The sequence below is a fragment of the Rana temporaria genome, chromosome 3 (genome assembly GCF_905171775.1).
Source record: "Rana temporaria chromosome 3, aRanTem1.1, whole genome shotgun sequence".
NCBI classification, from domain to species: domain Eukaryota; kingdom Metazoa; phylum Chordata; class Amphibia; order Anura; family Ranidae; genus Rana; species Rana temporaria.
This window is the reverse complement of record NC_053491.1, coordinates 427,806,673-427,823,308: the sequence shown is the minus strand read 5'-3', so window position 1 is coordinate 427,823,308 and position 16,636 is coordinate 427,806,673. Positions and strand designations below refer to the sequence as shown.

Here is a 16,636-nt window from a genome sequence, read left to right as displayed (position 1 = left end):
TTTAGCAGTGTCAAGCGCTTGGGTGTTAATTTAATTGGCCAGAATAATTTATTCTGGCCATTTGAAGGTAAATAGTGCTCAAGCACTAAACATGCCTAGTGTTTTACGCACGTTTTTGCCACATCTAGCGTTTTTCTGCCAAACTTTTCTCCTTTGTTTGGGAGAGAAGTATATACTGCCTCTAAACGCAGCTGATCCTAAACTCTGGTAAAAGAATGGGGTTGATTTACTAAAGACAAATATACTTTCAGTTGCTCCAGAGCTTACTAAATGAGGTAAAGCTTCACTTTGCAAATAATACCCAATCGCATGCAAGAAAAAAAAAATATATTTTTTTGGATTGTACATGATTGGATGATAGAATTCAGCAGATTTCCCTCATCTCAGAGCTTCTCAGAATTGGAGCAACTGCACTTGCAGTGCACAGTAGGGCTGCAACTAACGATGATTTTCATAATTGATTAGTTGGCCGATTTATTGTTTCGATTAATTGGTTAATAAAAAAAAAATGCAATTTGCATTTTTATATTTTTTTTGGGCAATTTGTTGTTGGGCAGATTAAAAAACACAAATTGCCCCAAAAACGCATTACATGCTTTTCTGCAGCTTCTCCATTGAAGTATATTGGAAAAAAAAATGGCACTGTTTTGCGTTAAAAAAAGTCCTTGCCCTTTCCAAATACGTGTCCCATAGGAAACCATGTAAATGAACTGTAGTGTGTTTCTGTAAAAAGCACAAAAAAACAGGTGTGACCCAGGCCTGAGATGTTTAGTAACATAATGGGGTTAAAAAAAACTAAAGAGCAAATGATTGCTACTGTAAGGCCCCGTACACACGGTCGGACAAAACCGATGAGAATGGACCGGGGTTCAGTTTCATCGGTCCAAACCGACCGTGTGTATAGCCCATCGGTCTGTTGTCCTTCGGTCAAAAATTGTAATACATGCTTCAAAACCGAACCGATGGACTGCTGCCCGATAGGTCCAAACCGATGGTTAGTACAGAAAGCATCGGTTCAAAACCTGCGCATGCTCAGAATCAAGTCGACGCATGCTTGGAAGCATTGAACTTCGTTTTATTCAGCACGTCGTGTGTTTGACGTCACCGCGTTCTGACCCGATCGGTTTTTGGAACGATGGTGTGTACACACATCAGACCATCAGGCCACTTCAGCGGTGAACAGATGAAAACGGTCCGTCGGACCATTCTCATCAGTTTGGAACGATCGTGCGTACAAGGCCTAAGGGATTAATTTTTTACTGTGGGACAGTGAAAGTAATATTTACAGTAGCTATTTGCTCTTTTTGTACTATAAAAAGATATATATATTTTTTTTAACCCAATTATGGTACTGACCGATTAATTGATTATGACAATAGTAATCGATTCATTTCATAATTCATTAGTTGTCCATTTAATCAATTTGTTGTTTCGGCCCTAGTGCACATATATTTGCCTTTAGTAAATAAACCTCAAAGTGTGCGTGAACACACAGGGGCGGATTTACTAAACGTAAATAGTTTGTGAACTGCAAGTGCAGTTGTGCTAGATCTGAGGGGGAACTCTGAAATGAGGGAAAGCTCTGCTGATTTCTATCATCCAATCATGTGCAAGCAAAAATGCTGTTTTTATTTTTATTTTCCTTGCATGTTCCCCTCAGATCATAGAGCAATTGGACTTGCAGTGCACAGACAGTTTTCCTTTAGTAAATCAACCTCATAGGTTTTTATTGAGTTGTGTTCAGGGGCTTTGGCAAAAAACTTCTAAAGCTCCAACAATTTGAGATTAGGAGCAGCAGTGTGCATGAGGCCGATATTGTTCCTAGCTCATGCAGGCTCCATCACTGTTTTTGAGCTCCAGGCTGTCGGTGGTGTCAGGGCTTTGAACCCTGCATTGTATATGAGGAGGGGAGCAGGCAGTTGTGGCCTAAATCTGCTTATTATCGATAAAGCTAAGAATAAGCTACGTAATACACCTTATCCTTGCAACCCTAGACTAGATAAGCATTTACCACTAGTAGTGTGAAGGGGGCCCCACTGCAAGGGTAGACTTTGTCTCATTCCCAGAGTTCAGATTTAAATCCACTCATCCTGCAGTGACTGGAACACAAGCACAGGCAGAGAATACGTGTACACAAAGCATAATGTATGCAAAGACCAGTAGAATTGCCCTGAGAAAATTGGCCTCATTGGGAAAGCAGCACTGGTGGCTTTTTTGTAAGCCATCCAACTGGTGTTGCTTTCAGCTAGTCTTTTATTAAATGCTGTGAAATGTAGATGTTCAGTTGAAGATGGACTTCTAAATAGAGAAATAGAAGTGATCATTTAATAACTACATTCGGTGTGATAAATGTAAAACTGGATTAGGGTTACGTTGTTAGATCATTTGTCCACGAATGGTCATTCTTACTGCATAGGCTAGAAGCAGGGATATTCAATTAGCGGACCTCCAGCTGTTGCAAAACTACAAGTCCCATCATGCCTCTGTCTCTGGGTGTCATGCTTGTGGCTGTCAGAGTCTTGCTATGCCTCATGGGATTTGTAGTTCTGCAACATCTGGAGGTCCGCTAATTGCATATCCGCTAGCCGCTAGAGGAATCTATGCAAAGAAACATACAGCACAACAGGTAGCCAAGTATGGGATAAGAATGGTCGGGCATCCATATAGAAGACCAACAAGTTACTTTACAAACAGTACAAAGGGCAGGATTTAGGACAGAACAATGTAAATTCTTTACCACAAGTTTGCTCATTGACAAATTAGACAGCACTAGAGTTAACTGAGCTGGGATTTACTATCAAAGGAGGCCGGGTGAGCATTTTTGAAAAAGCACAGGACATCAGGTGATCTCATTTCCCCCTCTGCAGTGGCGAACTTTGACCCCAGTACCTTCAGCTTGATGCGGTGTGAATTCTGTGGTGCTGGTTTCGACACTCGTGCTGGCCTCTCCAGTCATGCCCGTGCCCACCTTCGAGACTTTGGTATCACCAACTGGGAGCTCACAGTTTCTCCCATCCATGTCCTTGCTCGACTGCTAGCCCGCTCACCCGGTCGTCCACTGCCCCCATTTCCACCATGGCACCAGGACACCGATACGGACGGTAAGAAGCCTATGTGCCTGTTTTATGCCATAACTGATGACATCACATTGCATCATCACCAGCCTGCAATTAGACCCGAGTGTGTATCCTGGCTTTACCCCTTCCTGCTCTCTAACAGCCTTCCCCTCCCCATCCCTCCCCACCCTAGCCCTTCACTTCTGTCTACACTTATATGCAGCATAGCTTCCAGTAGCTGTGATAATGTCATTAGTTGTATCACTGGTGACATCATCACATGGCCGTCCTCCTGCTCTAACTCTGGTGCATGGAGATCCAAATTGTTCTAGAGAATACATTTTGATTTTTGTTAACCGCATTTTCAGTTCTAAACCTGCTTATATTTTTTTAAAGGCATTAACTAGATGTTTGTGTCCCTATTGCTTTTACACACTTGGACTGATTGGTACTAAAATAAGAAAAAGGGCTGGTACCATTGAAATCAACTGGTTTCTAGTTGTATTTTTAGCCTGCGCTGGAATAATAACTTCTGGAAATTTAGTTGCTATAGGCAAGACACGGTTGATACGAGGCTCGTTAGGCCTTCATATGCTCAACCATCAAGCTCAAAAAGCATAATGCCTGTCAGACTTGATGCTTTTCTGCATTGGAAACAAAGTTGGTGTAAATAGAGTGCAGGTCTGTACTGGATTCATATCAGAGAATTCCATACAGTTGCATCCTTGTGCCTGTTTGGGTGGTCTGGTTGTGCTGTGTGTATGGAGGCCTCTGTTTCGTGAATGAAGGTCTCTTTTGCACCTACATACTTGATCTAGTAGGTCCATGCCCTGTGGAAGTTGGGCCCATGAGCTGTTTATTTAAGGGGTTGCTTCCAATGATACAGCGCCGTGCAGGTCCATGCTGGATGCACATTAGAGAACACTTTTTGGTAAAGGGCATCCTTCCACAGATGTTCACACGGCTGTAAAAAAAGAAAAAAAAAAGCACCATCAATTGAAAGGAAATCTGTGCCAAGTTTCATGAGCTGCAATTGTTGACCTCCTCCTAAATTGCTATTTGCCTGTCAGTCATGCTGATGCTATGACTTTATCGTTATATGGTAACCAAAACCAAGCATACCCCAAAAACAGTCAATGATGTAGAAAGCATGGAATCCAATGTATCCGCATATTAGCCAAAAGAGGTCATCAGTCCAAGCCTCCATATTATTTTCAATACAGGTTTCCTGTAAAACCAGTCTGTCTCCACAGGTTTCATTTCAAATAAGGACTCGGAATGTTCACAGCCCCGGCTCTCCGTTTGAAGTTGCTAAATGTAGGGCTCCAAATCGCCTAACTACTCTCCTTCACGAATTATCAAAATTAATTAAATTTAAACATTACTCTATTAGAGCGGCACATAATAACAATAATAATAATAAAATTACCGTATGTATTTTAACGCTACCCTGTCATTAAAAATAGAATCCACAAATGGCCGTGCCTGAAACAAAAAGTGAGGGTCTACATACTTTTCCGTTACCGGTGTCTCAATAACAAAGCGCAGTGGTTCCTTCCTCTAACCTCAGAACCATTACAGAACACGGCAGTGGAAGTTGGTGGGAGAAAACCGTGAGCGCTGTAGAACCCAGGAGATGGATGCTCATGGAAGTGTTGGTTTAACAAAGGACTTCAGTGGAGGACTTCTGAAAAACAATGGGTTATGCCTGTTTTCCAGTTGTAATTTTAATGACAGGGTCACCTTAAATATACAGTATTTAAAGTAGCATGTGAAGACCTGTAATGTTGTAGTTAGAATTATAACACTTAGGGAAACTAAACCCTCCTATCCTTTTCAGCCAAGGAAGTTGCCACCTTAGTCTCTTTTTGATCTGCAACTGCCATGGCGCTGCACATGTGATCAGTTATGACACCAGCCATCGGATGGTTTGACAGTTTGGTTGAGAGCACAACTAATGTGACCGTTGGCAATCCCGGTATGCCTTCAACGTAACTTTTTTAAATGTTAACTCAATAGGTTTATTTCCACTTTAAGGCTGCATTCACACCTTGGCGTATTTACGCCCGACGCTCGTGCCGCTGGAGGGGTGATTTAACAATGATGTCTATGGAGATGGTTCACATCTCCATGCCGAAACGGCGTACGCCTGAAGCTCAAAACAAGTCCCAGGCCCTTTTTTTCAGGCGGCTTTCGGCGTTCGGCATAGACAACAATGTTAACAATGTTTTGTAAAAAAAAGGTTAAAACGACTCGTTTTGTCGTGGCATTTTGCGGTACAATACGCCGCAATTTGTCGCGGCAAAATATGCCGCGTTATAGTGTGAATGCAGCCTAACTGGCTGACTTATTAAATATTAATGAACTTTTTAGAAATAGGTGAAACTTTTTTTTTTTAAGTTTGTGATGTGCTTTTTATTGAAGTGCTTGTCTATTTCCGATGTTCTTTAAGAAGCTTATTTATAAAGGTGTCAAATCAAGATTTTTTCACGTTCTCATTTCTTCTCACAGGAAACCATGTTTCCTATTTATTAATGGCCATGAAGTATTTTTTTCCTACTATACTTCATTTTTTGTTCATTGTGTTATTGCAGAAAAGTCTTTTTTTTTTAAACATGGAAATTTCATCTCTAATTTTTTTTACTATTTTAACCTCCCTTGGAGAAAATCTAAGGAATTCCCTTTAGTTAAAGCTGAACCTCCAACAGACAGATAAATACACAGACAGCATACATGTATAGTAGTGGTTTTAGCTGCCAATTGATTTGTATTTCTCTTCAATCTGGTACTGACATTTACATATCTTTGCCACGCAGCACAGCCCTGCTTGGCAGAGTGACCTGATTTTTGTTCTTCTGTGGTTCAGTATCACTGTTGGGTCTGCCCCCCAGCCTTTGACTGGACAGTGAAAGAGAAGCAGCACACTGAGTTAATCACTGGTAGGCTAGGTTCACACTGCTGCGAATTCAAAAGCGATTTTACCGCGATTTCGCGGTTGCGATTTCAGGGAATGCCAGTCTATAGACCTGAATTTGCATCGCACATGGATCAAACTCGCACAGGACCCTTTTTTCCCGCAGCTTAGATTCGCACTGCACTGATGTGAACGGCACTAATGGAAAACAATGTTATTTTAATGACTTGCGAATTTGAGCGATCGCAACGGCTCAAATTCGCAAAAGCATTCCGCAGCAGTGTGAACCTAGCCTCACACTGCTCTGTTCTCCTATTAGCATGCCTGTTATCAATACCTTTAGCACTACAGCACAGCTGATCGGCTACTTGTGTTTCCTCTCCTTCACACAGTTTGAGGTCTGCTGTATAATGACCACAAAAGGCCCATACCAGCATTCATTTGTGTCTTTCTGTCTCACGTTCAGCTATAAAGTCGAACTTTAAAAATTAAGTCCTTCTAGATCACTTCAGGCAGGCCTCTTTTGCAGGTACAGCTATGTAAAACATTAAAAATACGTTTCTATACTGTTTAGAATCTCACCTTGCTCTGCACATGCTCAGTTGCTCACTATTTTTAGGCATTGCCGAGTTTGTAGAGGCTGATCTGCTGACAGCCTTCAAGTGGAATTCAACCCTCATGTCCAATATAGCCAAGGAAGCTACTTCTGTTTGAGCTACAACTGCCATGGTGCTGCACATGTGGTCAGTTATGACACCAGCCATATGATGGTTTGACAGTTTGGTTGAGGACGTAAGCAAATGTGACAGTTGCATTCCAGAAAGATAATGTTTTTTGAAACTGTTAAATCGATGGGTTTAGTTCCTCTTTGTGATTTACTTCTGTTCAGGGGCTCTGGGCTTCAGCAAAATGGCAGCTTCCAGCAAGAAGAAACAGTAACTATGCTGGAGGCAATTTACAGCACACACTAGTTTTGGTAGCATAAGTATTAATGTGGAATGTATGGTCCTTGTTAAAGAACATTATTATTTTTATCAAGTTGTTATGGGTAAAGTTACACTTGAAAGGATAAGTTCACCTTTTAGAAAAAAAAGAATAAATGCAAATTTTTTTGCAGGTAAAAAATGTGCATTTATAATTTTTTCTTTTGAAGCCTGTAAAGCATTGCACCAGCTGATCAGCTGATCACTGGTTCCATGCAGCTAGGGTTGCCACCTCATCCCTTTAAAACCGAACACATATTAATGACACAGATTCTGAGGCTGATTAAGATAGTAATTAAACTCACTTGGTGACTTATCTGCATTAAATTAGCCTCAGAACCTTGTAATTCATTTGTGTTCGGGTTTAAAGGGATGAGATGGCAACTCTACATGCAGGTCTTATTCAGATCTGTCAGTATATCTTTTCCCGTAAGGGCAGGCAGATACACTGACAGGAAGAAATCCTTGAATTACCATGGGATTCATTTTTTTACCGCTAAACGCTTTTTCTTTTTTTTTTTTTCCACTTGCAAGGTAAAGTCATATTATGCTAGTGTGCATCGCATACTAGCACGTTACGTGAAACTTACCTTAAAACTAAGCTGTTCCAGCTCTGCGATGTCAGCGCTGCAGCCCCTTCCGTCTTCACCTGTCTTGCTCCTGGGTTCATGGGCTCCAGCTTTGTGACTGGCTGGAGCCGTGATGATGTAATTCCTGTGCATGTGAGCGGGAGCTGCCTTTCACAGCACAGGGCTTGGAAGGAACGGACGTTCCTTCAGAGCGCATACAGGGAGTGCAATAGTCTCAAACCAAGCTATGTTTAGTCACAGTGTTTGCATTAAAACATTTTTGGTTTTAATGGTTGCTTTAAGCACTTGATAACCCCCCAAAAAAAAATTATTCTGGTCCTTTAAAGCAGATTACACAGCACAGTGCTTGTGCCATTTAATCTGCTCCCCTATAAACTGTAAAAAAAAAAAAAACCTGAATCGGCCACTTCCTGTATGCACCCTCATTAGACCACAATAACCAGGGCTGCTCCGCCCTGATCACCATGGTCAAAAAAGTACCTTCCTCCTTGATAGGCTGCCCTGCTCTGTTCTAATATCTCCCCCCTCCTTCCCTCTATTAGAGGCTGGCATAGCACACTGTGTATGTTGTGAGCGCTGTAAATACTAAATTTCAGCTGTCTTTGGGCCGGTCAAATGACTCACGGCCATTCTCCAGCTCCAATGGATGGCTTCTGCGGAGGAGGCGAGTGTCCACGTGATCTACGCGGCTGAAATTGAGGGAGATCGCGGCCCCTCCCGCAGAAGACATCCATCGGAACTGAAAAGTGGCCACGAGTAATGTGACCAGCCTAAAGACAACTGAAATTTGGTATTTACAGCTCTTAAAAACAACATACACAGTGTACTATGCCAGCCTCTAAAAGAGGGACTGGCATAGTCTTATATTATTGTCTTAACAAACACTTTAGCTACCGTACTTGCTGGCAGTCACTTCAGAAGGCTGGAGCCAAACATGAGTAGCATCTTGTAGCGATCTGTTGCACATGAATGGAACATTGTGCCATCATGCAAGACTGATTGCTGCTGCATGCTGTTTGTAAGTTTGCTCCATAGGGAGCCATTTGTCCATTTGTTTAGCAATCAGTTGCTACTCATAGCCATGAATTGCTTGTGAGTTTAGTAGCACCATTGAGTTGGTTAAAGTGGTAGTAAATAAATAAAAAAAATTCCAATGTTCCCCTGCAGCTAAATGCCATAATGTGCTTGGTTGCAATGCGTACTAGCACATTTTGGCAGACCTGCTTTACAAACAGGGCCCTCCAGAGCACTGTCACCGCTACCAGCACTTCCATCTTTGCTTCCGGTCTTGGTTTTGGGTTTGCGGACCATGATGGGACACAGTGCTCTATGCAGCCATGGCACATTCGGTGTTCTGCATATGCACCAATTACATCAGCTTAAGCCGATGCCATGATCTACTAAATGGCACAAGTTGAGACTGTTTAAAGGCACCTACAGGTGAGACTTTTTATACAATCTTATCTGTATGTTATAGTCACATTTTTGACTTTGCTACTGCTTTAGAGTATATAGCTTTAGGCTACTAAGGTAACTGCCAGTTGCAAGAGATTAAAATGATAAAAGCCCCAAGGGCTTTTTCAGTCTGTTTTTTACAGCTTTAGTATTTTTTTGTGAGATTTTTTGCAAGGGTTTAAAACTGCCCATATAGCTTAGATCTTACCTGTAACCAGTATGATCCCCGTTGTCAGATATCTGCAGCCTGTACATATACATACAAGTCCTCATATGGTTGCATTTTTAAAATAACAGTCACTTTTCTAAAGCGGAACTAAACCCTCTGATTTAACTTGTTCCCAAAACTGTTAAATTCAAGGCATGTTGTTATTAATAAACTTCTTTCTTGTGCTCTAAAACGAGTATGGCATTTTTTTCTTCTTTTTCTTTATTTTTATTATAAATCAAACTTACCCAGGTGGATGCAGCATCTGTCCCTCGCCGTCTCTAACACTGAGAACTGAGCAATTAAACGCTGCCGGTCACTTGGTTCTCACATCTCAGTGAGCAGAGAGCCAGTGACTGTCTCCCCTGTGCGGCCAGCTCAGCCTCTCGGTGGCTGAGAGGCTGAGCCGGTTGCCCGTCCAAGCATGGGGGCAGATCCCGACCATATGGTCCTGATCCCTCCTAAACCTGGACAGGCTCTGTGACAGCAGCCGACAGTGGGCTTTAGCAGCTGTATGCTGAAAACAGGTCAAGGGAGTGCAGAACAAACTCCTGTGATCCATAGTAGAACTTCTCCTTTAAGAGAACTGTTAAGCTGTCAAGTGGCTGATGTCATAATGTGTAATATGTGCAGCACCATGGCAACTACAGATCAAACTGAGGCTAAGGTGGCAGCTTCCTTAGCTGGAAAGGCTAGAAGGGGTTAGTTATACTTTAAGGGCCCTTTCACACGGTAATCAGTAATGATTCGCCTCCGTGTGTCCGTCAGCTCAGCGAGGATCCTCCGTAAAATCCCTGCTGAGCCGTCGGCTGACAGGGCGATCCCCCGCACACCTATGGGGGGATCGGATAAACATGGACCGCATGTCCGTGTTCATCCGATCCACAGACGGAAGAAAAAATAGTATTTTCTTCCGTCTGCAAAATCGGATCTTTGCGGAGGCGTGTGATTACAGGTGTGAGCGGATGTTCATCCGCTGACACCCGCAATCACATAGGGACCAATGTATGTCCCGTTTTCATCCGCAAACGCATAGATGAAAATGCGGACATACGGTCCGCACATGTGAAAGGGGCCTAAATCTTTGAATCAAAGACATCCCTGAAAAGTAAATGGATAATACTTTCCTGCCCCCCATGCCAATGGCTGAAATATCTTCATTATCCAGCATACTTCCAGGTGCTTCGGAGGCCTGGTCCCCATTGCACTCTGTGGCTCCTTCCTATGTCCATTCTGTATCCTGTAGAGTGTTGGGGGTGAGAGGAATGAAACCAGGAACCACAGCTGGTGACTAGGCACCCTTACCTCCAATTGCTTTTGATATCGCCTCACTTAATTTTTCACTGACACCATGTGTGAAAAGGTGTTACCAGGAAGGGAAATGTACACAAGTATACTCTTTAAAAACTATATACAGGTTTCACCACCTCTCTGCTATCTATTTTACCAAACACAGACCTCAGATGCAGCACGGTCCTGCTTTACACTGCCCAGCTTTCCAGTGTGCCAAGTATTCTTTACATCCGATTCTCCCAAGGTACTTCTGCTCCAATGGGCAACTACAAGCAGGTCTGACCTGCATTTGTGATATGTTTGGGATGTAATCGATAGGGGGAGGTTGGGGGAACATATACTGGGTTTTTATAAGAGTTCACCTTTATATCTGGATTCACAACATTCCATACACTGTTTAAAGTGATGTATGCAAGACTAACTACACATGGGCCTATATATATATATAATTACAGTACAGACCAAAAGTTTGGACCCACCTTCTCATTCAAAGAGTTTTCTTTATTTTCATGACTATGAAAATTGTAGATTCACACTGAAGGCATCAAAACTATGAATTAACACATGTGGAATTATACATAACAAAAAAGTGTGAAACAACTGAAAATATATTTCATATTCTAGGTTCTTCAAAGTAGCCACCTTTTGCTTTGATTACTGTTTTGCACACTCTTGGCATTCTCTTGATGAGCTTCAAGAGGTAGTCACCTGGCGCAGCACCCCATCACTCTCCTTCTTGGTCAAATAGCCCTTACACAGCCTGGAGGTGTGTTTGGGGTCATTGTCCTGTTGAAAAATAAATGATGGTCCAACTAAACGCAAACCGGATGGAATAGCATGCCACTGCAAGATGCTGTGGTAGCCATGCTGGTTCAGTATGCCTTCAATTTTGAATAAATCCCCAACAGTGTCACCAGCAAAGCACCCCCACACCATCACACCTCCTCCTCCATGCTTCACGGTGGGAACCAGGCATGTAGAGTCCATCCGTTCACCTTTTCTGCGTCGCACAAAGACACGGGGGTTGGAACCAAAGATCTCAAGTTTGGACTCATCAGACCAAAGCACAGATTTCCACTGGTCTAATGTCCATTCCTTGTGTTCTTTAGCCCAAACAAGTCTCTTCTGCTTGTTGCCTTTCTTTAGCAGTGGTTTCCTAGCAGATATTCTACCATGAAGGCCTGATTCACACAGTCTCCTCTTACCAGTTCTAGAGATGTGTCTGCTGCAAAAGGTGGCTACTTTGAAGAACCTAGAATATGAAATATATTTTCAGTTGTTTCACACTTTTTTGTTATGTATAATTCCACATGTGTTCATTCATAGTTTTGATGCCATCAGTGTACAATTTTCATTGTCGTGAAAATAAAGAAAACTCTTTGAACAAGAAGGTGTGTCCAAACTTTTGGTCTGTACTGTGTGTATATATATTGCCTTTCACACTAAATTGTGACATAGATGTGAACCAGTCACATCTATAGGAACAATTTGATTTCTAACTTAATGGAGCAAAATTCATAGGTTTTGCCTTTTAAAAACGATAGACAAGTATAAATAGGCCCTTTAGTAAATCCGTACTAAGGAAATAAGTAGACTGCCATTGTTGAACTCTCAAACACATTCCAGTTGCCTGGCTATCATGCTCTTCTGATAAACTCATTGGGGCAGATTTACTAAAAAAGGAGAGTACAAAATCTGGTGCAGCTGTGCATGGTAGCCAATCAGTTTCTCACTTCAGCTTTTTCAATTAAGCTTTGACAAAATCACCTGGAAGCTTATTGGTTTCCACGCAGAGCTGCACCAGATTTTGCACGCTCTTGTTTTAGTAAATCAGCCCCACTGAGTGTCAGACCAGGAAAAAGCATGCATATTGGGAGGTCTGACTTTGCTCAGACTTTACTTGCTGTGTGCTTGTTCCAGGTTAGTTGCTCAGAAAGTATGGCAGTCAGTGGGGGCTAGTATCTTTAGACGCAATGGTGACCCCATATTTCTTACTGTACAGGTTTAGTGGCAGATTCTGTTTTGATCTCACTGTCTCCTCTCTTTACAAATGCCCATATCTAAGAGGATCTCTCTTTATTTTTTCTCAGGGACAGTTTTATATTAGCCTGAATTTGGGTAAGCTATTGCACCCCAAATTGTTTTAATATTACACACCCAGAAGTGAGTGTACCCCATGTCCTATTAGGACCTGCACAGGGGAGCCCCATGCTGCTTTTGTTTTTAGGCATGATTTATGTTGAAATATTCAGTATTTACTGAGCACCAGCTTCATCAGGAGAGACGGCCAGTCTGGCTTATGTAGTGTCCATTGTACGTATGCTTCAGATGTTCGATTGTCCTGTGCTGTATTGAAACCACCTTGTTATGCTGCCTTCTCCATCCTTCTGCATTTCATTCACACACTTCCCCTCGATTGGCTGTTCCCTCAATCTTGGCGCTGCTCATTACTCCATTGAGGCAGCCTGGCCTCATGCCCACGTGCTTGGTGCCCAGCAAGTGGGCAAAGGAATCCTGGCCAGTAAGGAAAAAATGGCAGATGGGTGCCAGTGGGCAAAGGACGACTGGGACACTAAAAAGAGGGGTCCAAGAGGTGGAAGAGCAGAGGGTGGTGGGAAAAGGCTGGAGGCCAGGGCATCAGCGGGAGGATGGTGGGCCTTTGCGGCTAGAGGGGAAAAAAGGACAGCAGAGGAGAGAATGAAAGTAAGGTGTGTGTGTGTGTGTGTGTGGTTTGCTACTGATCAATGCCGAGGTCAAATGACTGAATATCACACATGTAAAACACACTGCCACATTTGTGCCACACTCACTGTTCACACAGTATATGTGCAATACTTTACACACTGCTACCTACCAAGTGTGGAATATACTCTGCTCAAAAAAAATAACAGCGCTATGGGTACTAAGAACAAAAAAGTGAAAAATATAAAGGGGCAATACTCCATATACTCCTTTTATACATTTTTTTACATTGTTGCATATACCACATGTGTAATGCATGCTTGGCTTCCATAGTATTCCTACTCCCCACTTCCTATTACACATAGGATACACCAACACCCTGTCCATACGATAAATGTAATACCAACACAGCTTCATCTACAAATCTGCACTCATTGCTCATGTACAATTTATACACACTACTGTAACTATAATTTTCCACTAGTTCTATATTGAATGTACACACTACTTAAAGTCTATCTCCGGGCAAGAAAAAGGTTTTCAATGCAGTGGGGCTGTGCCGGCACTGCATAGCTTATTTTTTGTCTAGGGGAGAGAAGAAGGGAAATATACTTACCTAATCCTCCGATCCTCCCAGCACAAGGCCAGTCTGGCAACCCCGCACTCCAACATTCTTAAATTGTGGGCTGTCCCCTGGCATCATCAAGCCCATTGCAGGCTACATAGACTAGGAACAGATGGGTGCGAGTATAAGCTTTCTTCTCACCGTTGGACAAAACAAGCATTTGACCCCTGCAGTGTAGGCACAACCCCACTTATTGGGAAAACATTTTTGCCCAGAGTTGGGCTTTATTGTCTTGTAAATGTTACTCCTGTAATATAGTTGGTGTTTTCATAGAAGGTCTACGCACTGCTTCTTAGCACTCTTGTACAACCAAGGCTGATTTTACGTGCCCGTTAGTACACGTTTCATGCTGGTATTGGCAGGATCTTTTATTTTCAGAGGTTTCCTTGAACTCTTCCTAAAGGCTGCTGGCGGCCCTTTTACCACTTAACCCCCGGACCATATTGCGATTTTTTAGTTTTTGCGATTCGGTACTGCGTCGCTTTAACTGACAATTGCGCGGTCGTGCGATGTGGCTCCCAAACAAAATTGGCGTCCTTTTTTCCCCACAAATAAAGCTTTCTTTGGGGGGTATTTGATCACCTCTGCGGTTTTTAGTTGTTGCGCTATAAACAAAAATAGAGCGACAATTTAAAAAAAAAAAAAAATGATAATTTTTACTTTTTGCTATAATAGATAGTCTATAATCTAATATTTTTTAATTTTGCTATAATCCTCAGTTTAGGCCGATACGTATTCGTCTACATATTTTTCGTAAAAAAAAAAAACGCAATAAGCGTTTATTGATTGGTTTGCGCAAAAGTTATAGCGTTTACAAAATGGGGGATAGTTTTATGGCATTTTCCTTAATATTTTTTTTTTACTAGTAATGGCGGCGATCAGCGATTTTTTTATCGGTACTGCGACATTATGGCGGACACTTTTGACACATTTTTGGGACCATTGACATTTTTATAGCGAACAGTGCTATAAAAATACGTTGATTACTATAAAAATGCCACTGGCAGTGAAGGGGTTGACACTAGGGGGAGAGGAAGGGGTTAATCATGTTCTCTGGGTGTGTTCTAACCGAAGGGGGGGGTGGACTGACATGGGGAAATGACAAATCGCTGTTCATACATTGTCCCTGACAGGACCGGGAGCTGTGTGTTTACACACACAGCTCCCGGTTCTCGCTCTGTAACGAGCAATCGCGGGTGCCCGGCGATGATCGCGACCCTATTGGCTGCTCGGCGAGATGACATATAGCTACGTGATCTCGCCCAGCAGAGCCGACCTGCCACTGTATAACTGCGGCAGCTGGTCGGCAAGCAGTTAAGTAGGCTTTAACCACTTGTCCACGGGAGGACGTCATATGACGTCCTCCACTTTGTGCGGTGATATCTGAATGATGCCTGCAGCTACAGGCATCATTCAGATATCGCCGTCTTCAGCCGCCGATTCTGTGCGCGATAAGAATGATCAAAGCGGCGGTTCCGCCGCTTGATCGTTCTTATAGGCGGCGGGAGGGGACGTCCCCCCCTCCCGCCACCATCCGGTGCTTCTCCGGGCTCTCCCGTGCCATCGGGGGTCCGGAGAGCGAATCGGCCGGCGCTTGCTGGGAAAGCATAGAGATGACTGGTGACCAGATGGTCACCAGTCATCTCTATGACCGTCGGTGGTACGAGCAATCACACTGTGTTCTGCAATCTGCTGCCGGTGTCAATGTAAAGTTAACGACACCCCAAAAGCAAGTCACAACCACAGTGCATTTGCCTGAACTGGATTGCATGGGTATTTTATCTGATACCAGTACGAGTAAAAAAAAAAGCTGCCTGCACCTCCTCGATGTGGATGCGGTGCGATTTGAATGTGATTCCTGTGCGGTTCACAGTGTAAACCTAGGCTAAAAATTGTTTTTCTACCTATGCAGCCGAATTGGGATAACACCTGCATTATATTTGTTACATGTCCCCATTCACAAAAATGTTAAATTGCTGCTTTTTTATTAGCTGAAAAATCCTACTTGGCATTTTCCTTTTATGTAATGTTAAGGAGAGGGATGGAAATCTGTTTGCCATAATACCCTGACTGTTCTGTGATGGAAGATCATAATCAGCGATTACCTCAGGCATGCTCAGACTAGGATCTGAACCCATGGGTGTAAGCCGGCCAGGAAGCCTGTATGGACCAACCTTCTGCAACTAGGGCATTTCCTGCCCTGCAACCACACATATGCCCCTTGTATATGTAAACCTGCATGGCAGGGAATTCACTGGCTGAAGATGGTTGACGTGTACATCTGAGGCCTCGTACACACGACAGAGTTTCTCGGCAGAATTCACCGAGAAACTCGGTCAAAACCCGGATTCTGCCGAGAAACTCTGTCGTCTGTACAGTTTTGGCTCGATGGAGCCGCCGAGGAACTCGACGAGAAAATAGAGAACATGTTCTCTATTTTCTCGTTGTCCTCGTTCTTCTATGGGAGAAGCCGGCCCGCCGAGCTCCTCGGCGGCTTCATCCCAAAACTCGACGAGGAACTCGACGTGCCAAGCACGTCGAGTTCCTCTGTCGTGTGTACGGGGCCTGACAGCTTCCTAGTGAGCTCACACATGTGGGTTTAGATCCTAGTAGTCCAAACACACCCAAGCTTATCACGGATCTTGATTATCAGTTGTAAAGTAGATGTGCAGACTGTCCTAACAAAGAGGGAAAGAACTCAAGGCTTCTGTAGACCACTGTATGCCAATGCATTTTAAACAAACCCATACCCTAATTGCGCATTGCAAGCTATTCTGAACAAGACAAGCTGCCCGTTAAGGCAAACCTGCTCCAAAGATACGACTAGAAA

The 16,636-nt window shown here is 43.1% G+C and overlaps 1 protein-coding gene across 1 annotated transcript in view; it reads left to right on the top strand.

The window, feature by feature from the left end:
- The window catches only part of WIZ (WIZ zinc finger), a 165,866-nt gene that overhangs the window by 16,760 nt on the left and 132,470 nt on the right, over nucleotides 1-16,636 (top strand). The window contains exon 5 of the mRNA XM_040341722.1: nucleotides 2,868-3,101. Coding sequence (XP_040197656.1) covers nucleotides 2,868-3,101 — 234 coding nt within the window. The remainder of the gene's footprint in view (nucleotides 1-2,867; nucleotides 3,102-16,636) is intronic.